Source organism: Amia ocellicauda, chromosome 23, assembly GCF_036373705.1.
Source record: "Amia ocellicauda isolate fAmiCal2 chromosome 23, fAmiCal2.hap1, whole genome shotgun sequence".
Classification (NCBI taxonomy): Eukaryota; Metazoa; Chordata; class Actinopteri; order Amiiformes; family Amiidae; genus Amia; species Amia ocellicauda.
The window spans coordinates 14,693,279-14,711,207 of record NC_089872.1 but is presented as its reverse complement, the minus strand read 5'-3'; the positions used below and the strand labels follow the sequence as shown (position 1 = coordinate 14,711,207).

Genomic DNA, 17,929 nt, shown 5'->3' with positions numbered 1-17,929 from the left:
TACATTTCTGAAATCAATTGATTAATTTACACAGCTTATTGATTAGGGCTCTGGACTCCTGAGCGGAGGGACATGGGTCTAATCCCAGATGGGGGACACTGCTGTTGTACCCTTGAGCAAGGTTCTGTACCTAGATTGCTCCAATAGAAAAACAGCTGTATAAATGGGTAATTGTTATATATAAAAAAAAAAGTTGTAAGTCACCCTGGATAAGGGCGTCAGCTAAGAAATATAATTTTCACTGCTTTAACAAGTGACGAAAACATCAAGGAGAATGTCAAGGAAAACTGCTTTGACATGATAATAGGTGTGATTGTAAAACAGCTCGTGTCTTGTTATACAAATATGTTAGTGTTGTATATAATCAGAGCAACTAAGAAGTGTTGTAGTTGAGATCCATCAAACATTTATGGAGAAAACATGATCAGTTTGTATGAAAGACAGATATGAATGAATCGCCAGTCCCTCGTACATCTGTCTCTTTGGTTTTCAAGACTTTGGTAAATAAAACGTTTTTGTTTTTTAATGGTGGGAGACCTATTATTTAAGAATGTGTTTATTTTGTTAATGTCTGACTATAAAATCTTAATCCAAATAGATATTTAAAAGATATCTTGTGGCCCTCAGGTATTTTCCTTCTCATCTCAAACTGAATCTCACAGTTTCCATGCGCACCCTTGACCAGCAAAACACTTTCGCAATTAATGAATATATTTGAATACATACAAATCCCATAAACAAGTGTGGGGGAGGAAGAGAGAGGATATTAAAATAACTCAATACATTTCTATTGCCAAGTGCTTGTACATTATTTAAATTAAACAAAAAAAAAAACAAAAAAAAGGCGGGGAATTGTATGTATGAGCATTTTTACTTAAGAGTGGATATTCTACCCACAGGCAAAATAAAGCACATTTTCTACACTTTTAATTGCTGAAAAGGTACTCTATCCTGTTAACGTTTGTTATTATTATTACGGTAGGAACAATAGGAAGCTGTATGTTGTTAATTGTTCACATCTGATTTAAGTGAAGAGCATTCAGACTCTTAATGGACGACCCCACGGTAAGAATCCATCTCTCGTAGAGTCCGATCTGGTGTGGTGCTAATGTTGTTTGCCGAGCTCTATCTGTAATGTGCCTTATTGACAGAGCTGTCATGAAGCATCATCATATTCAACTGAAAAATGAAATGCATCATTGACCATAAATAACATTGCTTTCAGGAGTATTACATAGATTAATGGCCCAGAAGAAAACATTATTCAACGAAATACATTGATGGATGTCCAGTTTCTACTGCTATACATTGACATCGGACTGTATGCATACAGGTTTAGTTGGTTTCACTTAGCAATGACTTTATGATATGTATTATATGGATTTTCTTTTAAATATGTCTACTGATACTATTATTCTTATTAATGTTGTTGTTGCTGCTGCTGTTTATGGTGGTAGTGTTTTTGTTGTAGATTTGAAGTGGCACAATAAATCTGATTGTGCAGTTAAGTTTTGATCTGTTTCAAATAATACCTGCAAGGTGATCGTTCAGAATATCTAGGTATCATTAAGACAGTGCTTATAATTCCCAGTACTTTTAATTCATTCTTCAGTGCTACCTGTATTACATACTTTAGTGTTAATAAACAACAACAAATAAGAGAATAATAATGCAGTAAAAGTGTTAATCGTTTAATAGGTGCTGTGGTTTCAATTTTTTTTACTTTTGAATGATTTGAACAGAACAAATGTTATCTTGGCTCCATTAAAACATTAAATAAAACTAACTTTAAAGCATTGTCTGCTGATGCAAAATAACGAGAAGATGGGAAACCATTATCTGCTTGGCAAGAGAGAACCTCAAGTCTGTCAGATAGTGATCACCTTCTCGACAGCATCAGATGTAATGTGAACGAAAGCCTTTGAAGTTGTACCTGGTACCCTTTAATGGACCATATATTTAAGCTCAGCCTATTTATGTTTTAATAAATTGACTTTAGAAAAAAAATACATCGTTTCCAGCCAAGCCCCTGGATAATATTTTCAATGTGAGCGTGTGATAAATCAAACTGGGACTACAGCTGTGTTTTGCTATAAATCACCTTCTCAAAAGCTCCGCGCTCCCTAGCAGGTGGTCTTTTTATGCTGTGTGCAGATGAGGCTCTATAAACTAGTTGGGGGTGGGGTGGGGGGGGTGGGGTTCAAAACTGTCAGTCCTGTAACTTTGATGTACGCCACATAATGACTAAACAGTTCTTCACATGGTCTTATTAACGCAGAGACCAAATAACAAATGATGCTTTCTCATGACTACACATTTCCCACTGCCGCTCAACCTCCTGTTTTTTTTTTTTTTTTTTTTTTTTTTTTTTAGAGGGAAGGTCTTCCGGCAGTGTTCTCTTTTCCTCTCGAAAAGGCGTGCTAATAAGCATTTTTTTTTTTTTTTTGTCAAGTCAGTTTATAACCGCTGCAAGGTTATCAAAGAGATGTTAACGTGGAAAGCACCCAACACAACTTTTGCGTTCTCTTTGTAGAGTCATGGAAAAAATTATTATCTTGCCATGGTTTATTGGAAATATGTGGTTTTCAAACAAAGCAGTCTTTTGAGCTGTGTGTGCGGTCAGCACAAGGGACATCACTATGGGAGAAGATTTCCTTTATAGATATACATAAGATAAATAACTATTCATAATGTTTGTAGCCCTCTTAACATGGCATTCTGGTGCCAATATACTTTCTGTTGGGAGCTTTAGTGAGCTCAAACGTTCCTCTTCAATACCTTTTTCTTTCCATTTGACTATATACTCAATACAGGCATCTTTGTCTTAATGACAATACAATGCTATGATATTCAAAGTAAAGTTTGTATTCATGCTTTCAGATACTTGAGGGTATATATTGTTCATGTTGTCATTGGACTTGATTCTCAGTAGTCCTGCGAGAATATTGCACCCATCCTCTTCAGAACTACCCGGTTACTGACTGGATGATTGGACTTTTACGTTTTGGCCCTAAACGCTCTGGCATTTTAGCACCCTGATCCGTATCCCTGCATGGGCCTTTTTAAATAACTGTGCAGTGTTAAATTGCCGTGAACTGTAAGAACATACCATCCTCTGTTCAAAAGAAAACCTCATAGTTTTATTGCTCCGAGCCGAGAGGCTTGGGGTAAACACAGTAATATATCCAGCAGAAGCAGATGGGTTGATAGAGAGAGAACCCAGGGGAGCCGCACGTGAATACTGGCTCATCTAATATTTTTGTAACTGTGGGGAGCGTGATCGAAACAAAACCAGAGGGGTGGGCTCTGAATGAACGAAGCCCGGCTGAATCTGTGACAATTGCCCAATGAACAAAGATACGTTTACACTAGTGCGGCTATCAGTGTTTTTGTTGTAGTTATTATTGTATTAATTCTGTGTAAAAGACATCTCTTAAGGATGGAGTCTTAAGTGGAGTAGACACACACACACACGCACACACACACACACGTTTATTTACTTCCTGAATACAAGCTTGGGTTATTTTCTGAGACGCCTCTGTTTTCAGAAGCTGCCAACAAGAAGTTGAAAAGTCAGATCCAACGAAGCCAAGAGACGGGCATGGCAGTGGAGTACCCCAGGAACGCCATGGCACGCCAGCCCAGCCGGGAGTCCACAGACGGCAGCATGAACAGCTACAGCTCAGAGGGGAAGTGAGTATAAACGTTCCCCTCTGCACCCCCACTCACACCATTACAGACTGAAGAAGCCATAGTCTCTTGGCAGTTTCTCTACTATTTGCTTTTAAGAAGTTCAGAATCATTATGCTAAGTGTTTAAATAGCAGTGTTCCTTTTTTTGGCTTTTCTTACATTAGCACTTAACAAAAGCCAAAGTGATCTTTTGCTGGTTAAACATTTTCACACAGCAATTGGTTTAGTATGTTTTATGTTTATAGATGCACTATATAGTTATGCCTTGGAGGTTTTGCATCAATCAGTTGATTTAACAAAAGCTGCATATTTAAGTTATTAAGATAGTTAAACATCTCTAACAAATCTTGGACAAATCCAGTCAAATATTCTTATTCTGTTTCACCATCACCTAGACAAGGTACAGCGAGATGAAGGGTAAAATAACCTGATGGATACCTTTTTAAATGAACGGTCAGTAGTTTAGTTGTGCATTGCCAGCAATTAATTACCCACTATACAGTAGAATAATCCTTTGAAGTATGCTTATGTAACTTTAAAGCTGGGATTTCACAGTACCATAATATGGTTTATTAATGACTCCCCTTTTTAAGCAAAATTGAAAGTAAACATTCAAACCTAGTGTCTTTCGAAAGGCTAAAATAAATATTGCAGGTGTTTGTTGTCCTGTGGGTTTGAGAGTTGTGATTATTAATTCATTCAAATGCTGTTTTTATTATTAAAAGCAACAAAATCAAAGACCCACCACACTGCTGCTTTGAGGGTGTTTCATACAATTGTCGGTACAATCCTTATTCCAGCTAATCTCGCCTATCTCCACATAATTAAAACATCCTTCTTTGCTACAGCCGACAGCTATGCAGCACTTTCAGAAAATCTGCAGCAATCCAGAAATAGTATCAATGTTTTTAATCAAAGAATTGCTCAAAGCTGACATTAGCCTTGTCAGTCAACATTTATTTTTATGATATATGGCAAAGAAGGTCTGGACTGTATAAATATTTCAGCTAATTACAGGTTGATTAATAGAAAAGGACTCTCGTATTGAATTGTTGAAATGGTTGGCATCCCCATCTGGCATTCCTGAAGGGATTAGGTCATGGAAAGTATGTATTGCTCCAAAGAGTTTTACAAAAGACATAAATACTGAAAACATATCCAGTGCTCTCCTGTTTTTTCATAGTTTATATTGTAAAGTTTGAAGATGTGTTTGGCTTGTTTTATCAGTCACCCTAATGACTACCAGCCCAAACACTTCACAATGAGTCGTTTTGGATAGCTAAGGTACAACAGAAGACCTAGACGTTTATCAGAAAGCCTAAAACTGTAACCAGTAAATTTAAACATAAGGTGATGCCAATGAACCAATGATAAAGATATTAAAAAACAAAGTACTTTAATGTGAAATGGATTAATATACTTATGCAAGTGGTTTTAACCCTTTTAACTTGGGTGGACATGGTAGATACAAACCCCCGGTAGATTGCATTCCCTGAAATCAACAAAAATATCAATGCACTACTGTAAACTTAGTTTGAATGGAGAGCTACAGGGCTAAAATGAAATAGATTCACAGCAGATGTTATCTTCAGTGTTCTGTGCTGAGGTTTTAAGATATTAATCCATGTTTCCATGTCTAGTTTGATATTCTCAGGGGTGAGATTAGGAGCTGACAGCCAGTTCAGTGACTTCCTTGATGGATTGGGTCCCGCACAGCTGGTCGGTCGACAGACTCTTGCCACGCCTGCCATGGGTAAGAGTCATCGCCCCCCGCCTGGCCGCTCACGCCGTCAGCGGCACATCCTCAACACCGAATACTCGGGGGATGAGCTCAAGTCAATCGGGACAGACTGAAGAGAAGTAGCAAAGCTGGTGTTCGACAGGGAGATGGGTAGCACACACCTGACTCTCAGTTCAGTCTTGTCTATGAAGAGAGTGATATAAGTGTTTGAGTTTCTCCTTGGTACTTTGTGTTGCCAATTCTGTAAAAGTATTGGCAGCGTTTTACTTTATTGGCAGAGGGAAGTCATAATTACTTTTAAAAACTTGAGCTGAAATATATTATTGTTAACCTCCCCCACCCCTGAGCCCTCACTGCAAGTTCACTACCTCATGTTAACCCGCTTGTGTTGCCCTCTGTGTCCTTCAGGAGATATTCAGATTGGGATGATGGACAAGAAGGGGCAGTTAGAAGTGGAAGTCATCAGAGCACGTGGCCTAACACCAAAACCAGGTTCCAAATCTCTTCCCGGTAAGTCACCGAACAAACCACCGATACGTACCATGGACCGATGAGACTGATATCTATATTGGGACATTTTAAGTAAATAAGATGCATTCAAACCTAATTCTTCAGCCAAATTATTAGTATAATTTATTTCTTGTTGGTGATTTTTGTAATTGGTTTCAGTTGCCATGAGAACCTTTGTCGGCTGACAGCAGACTATCTTTTTATCCTCTTGGCTGCACGTCAGGGTTATGAAGACATTATACCAACATCAATTATGAGAATGTGTGCTGAAAGAATATGATTTACTCAGAACTGGTATTTTTCTGTGAATCAAGCTCTGGATTGGCAATCAGATCAGATGTTACGCACAGTGTTTTACATGAAGTGAATATTTCTGTTGGAAACACTGCATGCCTGAATTGTTGATGAAGTAAAATTATTATTATTACTATTAATGATTTGTGTATTGAAAGTGCTTCTGGCACATTGTGGCATAATAAATACAATTGAAGTCTTAAACAAAAGAAGTGTTTCCTTTCTTCTTGATTTTGTCATGGAAACAGCTGGGACCACCAGGACAGTAGTGTGATGTGAATGTGATTTGTGTTGCTCTCTTCCAGCTCCCTATGTTAAGGTCTATCTTCTGGAGAATGGAGCATGTATAGCCAAAAAAAAAACAAAGATTGCACGGAAAACACTTGATCCATTATACCAGCAATCACTGCTTTTCGAAGAGAGCCCACAGGGTAAAGTCCTACAGGTCAGTGCTTTGTGCAGTTCAGTGTCAGTGTTTTGTAATGTTTCTATTTTTAAAGAGCTACTAAATGTATAATATTTTACCAATTAAATAGCAATTAATACATGAATAATAATTCAATATATACACCGATCAGCCATAACATTATGACCACTGACGGGTGAAGTGAATAACACTGATAATCTCGTTATCATGGCACCTGTCAGTGGGTGGGATATATTAGGCAGCAAGTGAACATTTTGTCCTAAAAGTTGATGTATTAGAAGCAGGAAAAATGGGCATGCGTAAGGATCTGAGTGACTTTGACAAGGGCCACATTGTGATGGCTAGACGACTGCAGCTCTTGTGGGGTGTTCCCGGTCTGCAGTGGTCAGTACCTATCAAAAGTGGTCCAAGGAAGGAAAAGCGGTGAACCGACGACAGGGTCATGGGCGGCCAAGGCTCATTGATGCACGTGGGGAGCGAAGGCTGGCCCGTGTGGTCCGATCCAACAGACGAGCTACTGTAGCTCAAATTGCTGAAAAAGTGAATGCTGGTTCTGATAGAAAGGTGTCAGAACACACAGTGCATCGCAGTTTGTGGCGTATGGGGCTGCGTAGCTGCAGACCAGTCAGGGTGCCCATGCTGACCCCTGTCAATCCAATCGAGCATCTGTGGGATGTGCTGGCCAAACAAGTCCGATCCATCGAGGCCCCACCTCGCAACTTACAGGACTTAAAGGATCTGCTGTTAACGTCTTGGTGCCAGATACCACAGCACACCTTCAGAGGTCTAGTGGAGTCCATGCCTCGACGGGTCAGGGCTGTTTTGGTGGCAAAAGGGGGACCTACACAATATTAGGCAGGTCGTCATAATGTTATGGCTGATCGGTGTACATCCATATAATTCGTTGTGTAAAAACTTAAGTTCAAAGTTGCCTATTAAGGATTTAAATGAGTTTAATGGTGTATGTCCCTTAACCTTTGCATCATTCCCATGTCATGTTTTGTCTTCATCTCCAGGTAATAGTTTGGGGAGATTATGGGCGTATGGACCACAAGTGTTTCATGGGAGTTGCACAGATTCTATTGGAGGAGCTGGACCTTTCCATCACAGTGATTGGCTGGTACAAACTGTTTCCACCCTCTTCATTGGTGGATCCAACATTAGCACCCCTAACTCGACGGGCTTCCCAGTCATCTCTCGAAAGTTCCAGCGGACCCCCATGCATCAGATCCTAGTGAACTTTTAGGAGACTCAAGCCGACATACAACTAAAAGAAACAAAAAACCAGGACAACAATCAGAACCAGACGAACATGATCAAAGCTTTGTTGGAGCCAGACAATCACTCCTGTTTGTTTTTTGCCAATAGTAAATTTTTTATGAAAGAGGGCTGTTGCAAAAACACAATTAAAACAAAATGACAATGCTGCTTTTAATTGGCAGAACAAAGCACCAAGTAGATGCTAGTAGGCCAGTGTGAGTCCCTTTTAATTTGTAACAATCAAAAAAAAAAACAGTTAATACTAAAAAATATCAAACTGGAACATCTCTGAGTCCTATCAAAAGAGAAAATAAATGTTTCCATGATTCCACTGAAGCTATAATCAGTGTTATTTCACTGCAGTCGCTCCCCTATCCTGCACTTCTTTAACACTCCTGACAGAAGCCCTTCAAAAGGGCCGTAGTCTACAGGAACATTCCCAGACGTTCAGTCTGTCAGCAAAACCTCCCCCCAGTGTCTGGACACCCCTGGTTCCCAGTTCTGGTTCTTGTATCCCTTGAAAGCCTTTGAATCTCGGTTTTTATGGCAGCAATCGCACGCTGCTCCTTTCGTCGTTTTTTCTTTTGTATACAGGCACACACGTTTGCATTATGAATAAAGGTTTTTATGTTTTCTGTTGTTTTGCATGGAAAAAAAGTTCTAAAGCAATCTCTCTTCAAACATTTCTGGGGACTGTTAAAAAAGCAGCTTCAGTCTTAATTTTTACAGTTAAATGTTAACTTGTAATGCAGTTTTCTTCCTCGAATCATAAACAAGTTGATCTTATGTGTATAAATGTATATTTGACTTCCCAGGATGTTGACCAATAAAAGGGGTTTAGCATATGACACTTTGAGCTGTACCCAGGCTGTTCGAATATGTGTCACTTTAGACACCTCTGTTTGCCCTGGTTAGAGCATGGTACAATTTGTTTGGTTTCACGGACTGTTTCGGTGAGACTCCCTGCACATGTTAGTGTTTTTATCAGATTTTAGTTTACATTATTTTGAAATTAATGCAAGCACAAAAGCTTGATTTTTTTACTGCAAAAAGTTTAACTTTTTGAAAAAAAAAAAGTCCATTTCATTTCCTCTTTGCCTTGATTTTCAAAAATAAATTAATCAAATAAAATCCCTTTGTGCATTTCTGTAAATGTGACAAAAAGACTGCAGACTGTGCAGGTGCAAGGATACCATTTCTTCTCATCCTTAAACAGGCCATTTTATTTTATGATCAAGTAGAGCAGCATGACTCTGGAACTGTTCAAAGCTGCATGCATATTTTGTAAAACAAAATGAGAAAAAGTTATTTAAATAAATGTGTGTTAGTTCCACATAGGCCAGCTTGTATGTTGCATGTACTTGTACAGTTTGCTCGTACTTATTATAAAGAGATAAGCAAGAAACCGAAGCCATTCATTTCACTTATAGACATTTTGCACACTTCAATCCAGATTGTGTCCTTCATTCTGGTGCTAAATGTCTATAGAAAGATCTGTTTTTTTTTTTTTTTTACCCTATGGGAAAAGTGATGTAGTACTGACCAAACCCCTTCTTAATAAATATTTTGGTGTAGATTCCTACTGTGGGGCTGTAACAGATGTAGAAACTGTGTACAAACAAGATTTTAATTTATCTATTCTATCTTTCTATCTATCTCTCTACATCTATCTACATATATATGTGTATGTATGTGTGTGTGTGTATATATATATATATATATATTTACACACACACACACACACACACACACACACATACATATCTATAGCTCTCTCTTTCTCTATATATAATATATATATATACACACACACACACACACACACACGCACACTGACACACACAAACTATATATATATATATATATATATATATATATATATATATATATATATATATATATATATAAAATTGTACTGCCTGCACCATGTGATTGTCTGTTATTAACAAACAGGCCAGAACAAATGTGCCGATATTTCTACAGGGCAATCAAGGTTTATCACTGCTGGACCTGCTGAGTAGGAGGAACTGTAGCATTGGTGCGCTATTAGATTTTATTGTTTTAGTTGAACAATGGCCAAACTTAATTCCTGGTAATTGGATGCTTTCTTTATATTCAAAGCAGTTGTCTGAACACTCCCCTGTGCTTTTAAATGAACTTCCAACTCATGTCATGTAAACATGTTTAATAAAGTTTACTTTTCATGTCAAGTAAGGCTGATTGGTTTACTTTGTCAGTATTATTGAAAAATAAAAATGCTGATTGTTTACAAGTATCTGTTCCATTGAAACAAAGGAAGCTCAAAGTATTCACCGCAGCATTTCTTGTTTGTATTAGAGATGTGGCTGAAATGACTCGTGTATGTTTTATATAAAAAATTAATTTTTATTATTTACAAATAAAGATTGTGTGGAAGAAAATTAATTTTCTGCAACTTCTATAAGTTTATTTTTCTTTTCTACAATGTCATTCTACTGTAGCTCCTAGTATTCTCAATAATTTGGGGTCTGTTTTATTCTGCTACTCGGTGCTGGGAAGTGCCTTCCTCACGCTAAAACCTTACCCCTTGTATCATCTTTTCACAGATTGATGCACAAACTAATCGACGAGATGCAGCCCCCCAAAGACAGCATATATAGTCAAAGGCAAACTGAATCCTAAGCACAAGTACGTTGACAGATTTCGTCTGTTGAGTCACAATCAAAGGTTTAAGCACTCCCTGTATTTTTTCTTAATAAAAACATATAGTTTAATTAACAATATCTATTAAACTAAAGGGATGACAAATACAGTTTGTAGGGTATGAATACATACGAGTACATCTATGTAAATGAAATAAAATGTAATTGTTACTTTATGCTGATGTTAATTTATTCCATTGATACTTAAGATTAGACTCAAATGTATCATGAGTAGCTGTCTATTATTATTGTTGTAATATACATTTTTTATTCACAGAAACCTTCAATTGAGTGGGAAGGAAACACACATATTTAGAATGATCAAAGAGATAATCCCAGAGATGACCTCTGTGAATTATGATCCATAAACACCAGACAGCAGTAGGTCGAGGCACAGCACGTTTCGCTGAAGGAAGGATGTGATGGATTGGAAAAGAGATTGCAATAGAATGCCTTCACAATATTTATCACATCAATAAAATATGATTTACAGTATGTTTGACTAACAGTAAAACCATTCAGATACACTGCATTACAAGGGCCAGGGATCCTGTTTAGTTTGCATGCCTTTGCACCAATTTGTAAACTTTTTTTAAATGTTTTTGTTATATTCAGGTCTGCGATCAGATGGGTAAGTCATTATAATTTGTTTGCTTTGTGTTGCTTTAGAGACCTTCTGTACTGGACGTATGCGATTCTGCAAATCCTGGCCTAATAGAGGCCTGGGCTTCAACTCCCTGTTGTTTAGAGGAAAAATAATTATAATAGTGAAAGAAAAGAAAAAATCATGTAGATTGAGTTTGAAAAAGTTACATATTTTATTTAAATCACCAGACTGCAGTGACTAGTCAGTGTGTTTGAAATTCAGTGAACATGTCCTGTTTAAGTGATTGTCCTAGGTTGTATACTTTTAAATTATTATTATTATATTCATTATTATTATTATACGTGGCACCTTTTTACCATAAAACTGATGCATCTGAACAGAATTGCTTTCCTCGCTGCTGCTGCTGTCTTCGATCTTTGTGAAACACTTTTATTAGGTATTTTATGTTCGAATGATAATATGTTCTACTTTATGCAGTCTAGTAATACACTCTTTAATCTTGGTGCTTACTAAATGTCATATTGCAAGGCCCGGTTTTGATATGCCAATGCAGTAGTAATGGCTCCCTTGAAATGATTGCCTTTCCTAAAATAAGATGAAAATGTGTAAGAGTAAAAAACCACAGGAAAATCAAAGGAGCCTGCTAGCTATTTGCCCTGGAGAAGTCTGTAAATTGGCTCGGCTCACCTGGTATATGTTTATCAAATAAAATACAAATGTTTTATAGGCATGTGGTCCCTTTGACTACTTAGTTAAATCATATGACTCCAAACCAAGTCCAGCTGAGTGGCATTTCAGGTAAGGGCTGTAATAAAGGTACTTTTCCCCTCCACCATATAAATCTGTCTCCTGGTCCCAGTGTTTTGCTTCTTTAGTTTGGAATTGAAACTTAATATCATGTGAGTGTAGATAAGACAGTAAATCAATACTTCACTGAGACCAAATTTTTGCCAAATTTGTTTGGACATTTTTATCCACTTACCCATCCTGATATATCTGACCCTACTGATTGCATCTTGCATCAACATGAAAGGAAGTTATTTGTCTTGTGTTTGAGACAGGATACTGTGGGATGTCCACAAGACTTTGGTTCAGTTAAGATCAGTCATGTGACCTCGACACTGCAATTTATTGTGAGAATGCTTTCAAGGGATGTCCGTGCTGCTGAACTGAAGAATGAGACTGTGAATGCTGTACATGTGTATTTAAATCATCTTCATTAATTATTATTGTGGTAGTAGAAATAGAAGTTGTAACTATTTTATAGATCGATAAATAGATCACTTTCAAATCAGTTTGCTGGAAATATCATCATGATGTTCGATTAGCATTGCAAACACCAATGTATGAAACTGCAGATTACTCCTCTGAATTGTTCTTGTCCTGGGATGCTTCCAACACTGTCCTGGAGAATACTTTCAAATTCCTGCAGACTCCAGGACATTCCCAAAGAGCTGGCAAACCTTACGCACAAATCACTACAATCACAAATAAAAAAACTGTACTTGATTTTACTAGATTGGTGTGCATTAGGTGGAAGAAAGAATACTCTGCCATTAACTATTGTAATTATAGTTTGCTATTGGCTGGTAAGTCAAAGTTTTGATTTGTTCTTCATAACAATATTTAATGAAAATGGCATTGGTTCTATTTATGGTAATAAAGGAGTATAAAAGAACAATCAAAATATTTTGTTGACAGATGGTGTACAATGCTTCTTGCCTGTATTTGAAAAAATACATACTTTGAGATGACAACAGTGGCAATAATTTTGTTATTAGCTTTGATGTCAGTTTTAAAGTAATGTTTTTAGCACATGCTTGCCAGTGTATTTGATTTAAAAGTGTTATGTGTAAAAGGATAGGATGCCAGTCCCAAAAACACAACAGATGTTCCCTAGCTGGGTCCAATTGCATATTATTACCACTTGACCTGTCTTTAAATGTATCCAAAGGCGCAAGAAAATCAAAAACAATATTAACACTCTCTAACAAGAATTCAAAATATATTTTCAGTTGAATCACAACATATTAAAGGACAAGAGAAAACATTTTAATAAAAAAAAAAAAAAAATTGCAGTAATTTCCCCCATTGCACTGGAACAATAATTGCTTTCAAAATGAAGAATGCCACAATTCCCACCATTTATTTTTCTTTCGATTGCATTTCCATGTAAATGCAATTTAATTGTGTTTGTTTGCAGAAATGATGTGTGAAAAGGAACATTTTGGTGTAGTGGGTTGTTTTATATTAAATTAAAGGCTGAAGCAAGTGTTTCAGAGTGTGTACTGAAAAATACAAATGAAAAGAAGGTATAAAAGACTTCAGTTTTTGTCAAGATATGCTTGTGGTCAGGACTTTGGGTCGCAGGTTCAATCCCAGGTGGAGGACAGTGCCGTTGTACACTTGAGCAAGGTACTTTACCTAGATTGCTCCAGTAAAACAACAACAACAATAAACGGCTGTATAAATGGGTAATTGTATGTAAATAATAATGTGGTGAATTGTAAGTCGCCCTAGATACGGACTTCTGCTAAGAAATATATAATAATAAACCAGCATGCGATTGTATAATAGTTGCTATGCTCTATGGAATACTTTAGAAATACACAAAGTACTGGAAGTTCTACTCTGTGTCTTGTAAGAGGATAAATATGGGTCCAAACTGAACCACAAGACCCACAAATTGGTGGATTCCACAAGTGAGTGGAATGAAATGAGTCCTTTATCATAATGTTGTTGTTTTGTCTTATCTTCCCATTGCTATTTAGTCATTTGTGGTCGAAATTGAAATGAAAAGGTCATTTACAACGCAGACCGCACTTTTCAGTGCCATTGGGAAAGAAATGTTTACTCAGATAATGTTCTGCATTGTGAAACTGTGAGAACAGGGCATGTGATCTACTTTGCAGATAATTTACATCAGGGGTTACACACCATTCAGTCTAGATTCTTGGGCCATATTGTGAGCATTAGCACTGCAAAATGACATAGCATTTTTGGATGCCTTCTGACACGTGTCGAAGCTACACCTGTAGACCATTCTAAACTTGTCTCACACCTAAGGTAATGTTTTACCCATTTAATGTTGAATATATGTAGAACATGTCACGGCATCGACGTTGCCTTGGATAAAGGAATTCTACCAAATTCTGAAATCAATATATAGATGTTAATATTGAATTGCATTGATTGCATTTAAATGTTCTTTGATGCATTCAGTGGCACAGGTCAGAGTTTAGCTTGGGGTCAACATGGTGGCAGAGAGTGTAAACTGTGATGGGAATGAGGTTTGAGGCCACGTGCAACTGTGGCATCACAACAGCATTGTTCAGCAGCCGTGCTCGGGCACAGATTGTACGTGTGTAATTGAGAGAAACAAATAAACATTACTGGAGGAGAGATGGGGGATCTCATGTGATTAGTGTAATAGTAAGCGTGAGAAATGTTTTTTTTTCTCCCCCTGCAATTTTCCAGAAGATTCATTTGGATTGGGTTCGCAAATGCTGGTTCTCATTGTTTTAGACAGAGAAATATTATTGTTAAAGCTGAACTTGACCTATTTGAATTATCACATGAATACAACTTATGACTTTTACAATATAATTTATAAATAGTAATATGCAATAGATAGTAATATCCATACTTTGTTTTTGAAATGTACTGACCTCTTTACATAGGCATTAAAGATATGACTTTTCCTGAAAAACATAAAAAGTAATGTATATAATGACAATTTTATCCATTAACCTCTTTGTATTATTGGTATCGGTTCAATCAGACGCATATTAATGACACCAGGAAGTTTTCAGATCACTCTTAGAAACCTCTAAACACACAAATCCTCTTTCTGTGGATCATTATCTTGAGAGAGGGGGTAAATAATAATAAGAACAACTGTGTTTGTTTTCAGTAGACATATATGTGTGTATAAATATCTGCCTGATTTACTCCCCTCTCCTTTTTGAAGGATATGCAGCTATCAAAGCACTCTCTCACAACCTATTTAATCCAGCTACTGGTTTTGGCCTGTACAGGAGACACAATATTGAATTTGTTAGGAGTAGGAAACTGCACATGTTGTTCGAAGATGCTTATCTGCATCTCTCAGGAAGGAGGAATCAATTTTTGATTTATAGCAAGGAAACGGCATGACCAGCAAACAAAAAACACAATTAAATAACCATTTGGATTTAAAATGTATCATTGTGGAGAAGTAATGCCTTCAAATAGCCTTATAATGTTGTGCCTATGCCTATTATATCACTCCCTAAAGTTACAATGCAGGGGAGATATGACTTTTGTTCTTGTGTGAAATAGGCAATATATATATATGTTTTTGATAAATTTTCAATAGCTTAATATAGCTACAAAATTAATGGAAGCATAGAAATGCCAAAGCGTAGATGTGTAAATGTAAGCCTATTTGTTTTAAAGTATATTTCTTGCTGGTAACTGTGAAAGGAATAGTAGTCTGTCCATCACTGCAACCAATATAATCTCACACACTTTCACAGAACTGAAAGAAAGAAAGAAAGAAAATTATGATTTGTTTCGTGGGGGGGTATTTATGTCAATACACTTCTAGTGATGATGCCCAAGATATCATTGCAAGTTGCTTTGCCGAAGCAGGAATTGCAATATAGACAGCATGTGCTGCCCTCTAGCGGCTGACCTTGCAGTACAACACCAGAAGTCCCTGGTTCGATTTCGGCGGTTTTGCGCAGATCTGCACAATCCCCCCGATCCCATTGGTGGAGCTGCGCAGAACTGCACACAGCTGCGCATCACCAACGCGACCCTGATGGAGACACCTGGGCTGAGACATGGCGGGAGACGGGCAGGTAGCTGAACATGTTCGGGCTTCATAATGAAAACTAAAGATTCAACAAGACGCCCCCGTCAGCAGGTACATGACAACAGCCTCACCTGTAAATACGCTTTTCACGTTTCTTCAGTGTGCAGCGTTTTAACATTGCAGGCGAATGGTTGCTTCCCGGCATCAAGATTGGTTCAAAGTCAATGTTTTGTATACTCAGTTTATTAGATAGTAGTTGTGTATAGGAAAATCAAACTTCTATATAAGCACTTAATATCACACTATAGTCTTATCTATTTGTATTTGTCTACACAGTATCGATTTCCTTTTGTTTACGAGTGACGTCATTTGTCAACACGTGTTCCCATATAAGCTCCACGCTGTTGTTTAAACTGCAGCATCTTCGTCTCATTGTATTTGTAATCATTTTAGACTGTTTTTACTGATGATGCATTTTAAACATACCCGTTTCCATAGATGTGTTTGATTTGTTTCAACCCTACATCTACTAGTTCATCATTTTTCTCCGATAACTACAAAAGTTACAACTGTAAAGAGTGAACAACGTTCAGCTGCCACTGATTTCTGTCAGATGATGACTTACCTTTCTGGTTTTGCTTGACATTAACTTATCTGTGCTTTGGAAAACTGCTAAAAGTATCCTGTCACTGTATACATCCAGAAACATTTATGTGGGAATTGAAAAGGCTGACATTAAAATGATTTAGATTACTTAAGCACCAATCAGCCCAGTGTATTTAAGGTATGTTTTTAATATAGGCTTCTCCATCTATTGAATCAAAGGGAGTCTGCATGAGATGTATGCTCTGAAGCCTCCAAATGAGTCCCAATAGTCCTTTACACAAATCAAAGCCATTTAATATGGTCAGAGAAATAGCCGTGCAACGTGTTCCCCATTTACCTACTTTCTTGTCAAGGTGTTCAGAGCTCCTGCTTTGTATCAGGCGAGATACTGCACAGCAGCTGTGAAAAATCTCTACATATGAAAACTGATTTATGCCCATTCGTGCAAATATGCTAAAAAGCAGACCAAGACCAGAACTCCTTCTCAAATGAATCTATTACCAAAATTTTAAGACTCATTATTCATTTCCTTTCCCCTTGATGCCGATGGCCATATAATTTCCTAAGTATTTTTATGACTGAGGTTATTGGAGAATATGTCTGGACTCACGCAATGCTTAAAGGTTGTGCCATACATGCATTCTGCAGAAGTGTGTTTCAGGTTAATGGACTTCCAGAAGAGGTTTTAACATCTATCAAAGTAAGGCATCCGTGACTTTTCTGAGTGCGTGCAATTTAACTTGACGATCTTTAACTACCTGATTCCAGTAAAAGACCTTGGTAATGATTCTGTAATGACAAGAATATATTTGGAGGATTTTGCACTGGGTTTGACTATGAATCACTCAGCTGGGATTATTGCACTCCATGCACCCATCGAAACAAACAAAATGTGTTTCATAGACTCCATTAATGTGGTTTAATTATTTTGGTAATGCCTAGATAAGAGCCTGAACGTTATTTGAACAATGATCCCGTCAGATCAGCTTTTCAGATTGATGTAACGCTCAATTTTTCTCTCCCTAGTTTGGAGGACATCTTCACCTCACCGTGGCTTTCTCATGAGCACGAGGACAGAGTTGGTCATCTGAGTGTATCCCCGGATAAGACGAGCAAATTGGGAATCTCCCGAACCGCCTTTCACGTCACACACGGTCGGTGAGCCACAATCCGGGCCCTTGAGTTCTTCGGTGCTGTTTGTGTCCCTGCGGTTCATGTTGTGTTGATCAATTTCAAAAAAGCAGATTACGTGTGCTTTCAATTATGACCAATAACTGTGCATTGAGACATGGGGTATCAGAATAAACTAGATT

At 37.5% G+C, this 17,929-nt stretch overlaps 1 protein-coding gene across 5 annotated transcripts in view; it reads left to right on the top strand.

Moving 5' to 3' along the window:
• Positions 1–10,344, top strand: part of LOC136719360 (regulating synaptic membrane exocytosis protein 1) — a 106,287-nt gene extending 95,943 nt beyond the window's left edge. For all 5 annotated transcript variants that reach the window (XM_066697280.1, XM_066697279.1, XM_066697278.1 and 2 more), the window contains 5 exons: positions 3,549–3,693; positions 5,333–5,445; positions 5,842–5,943; positions 6,543–6,682; positions 7,681–10,344. In XM_066697280.1, coding sequence (XP_066553377.1) covers positions 3,549–3,693; positions 5,333–5,445; positions 5,842–5,943; positions 6,543–6,682; positions 7,681–7,899 — 719 coding nt within the window. In that variant the 3' untranslated portion in view covers positions 7,900–10,344. The remainder of the gene's footprint in view (positions 1–3,548; positions 3,694–5,332; positions 5,446–5,841; positions 5,944–6,542; positions 6,683–7,680) is intronic.
• The last annotated feature ends 7,585 nt before the right edge of the window (positions 10,345–17,929 follow it).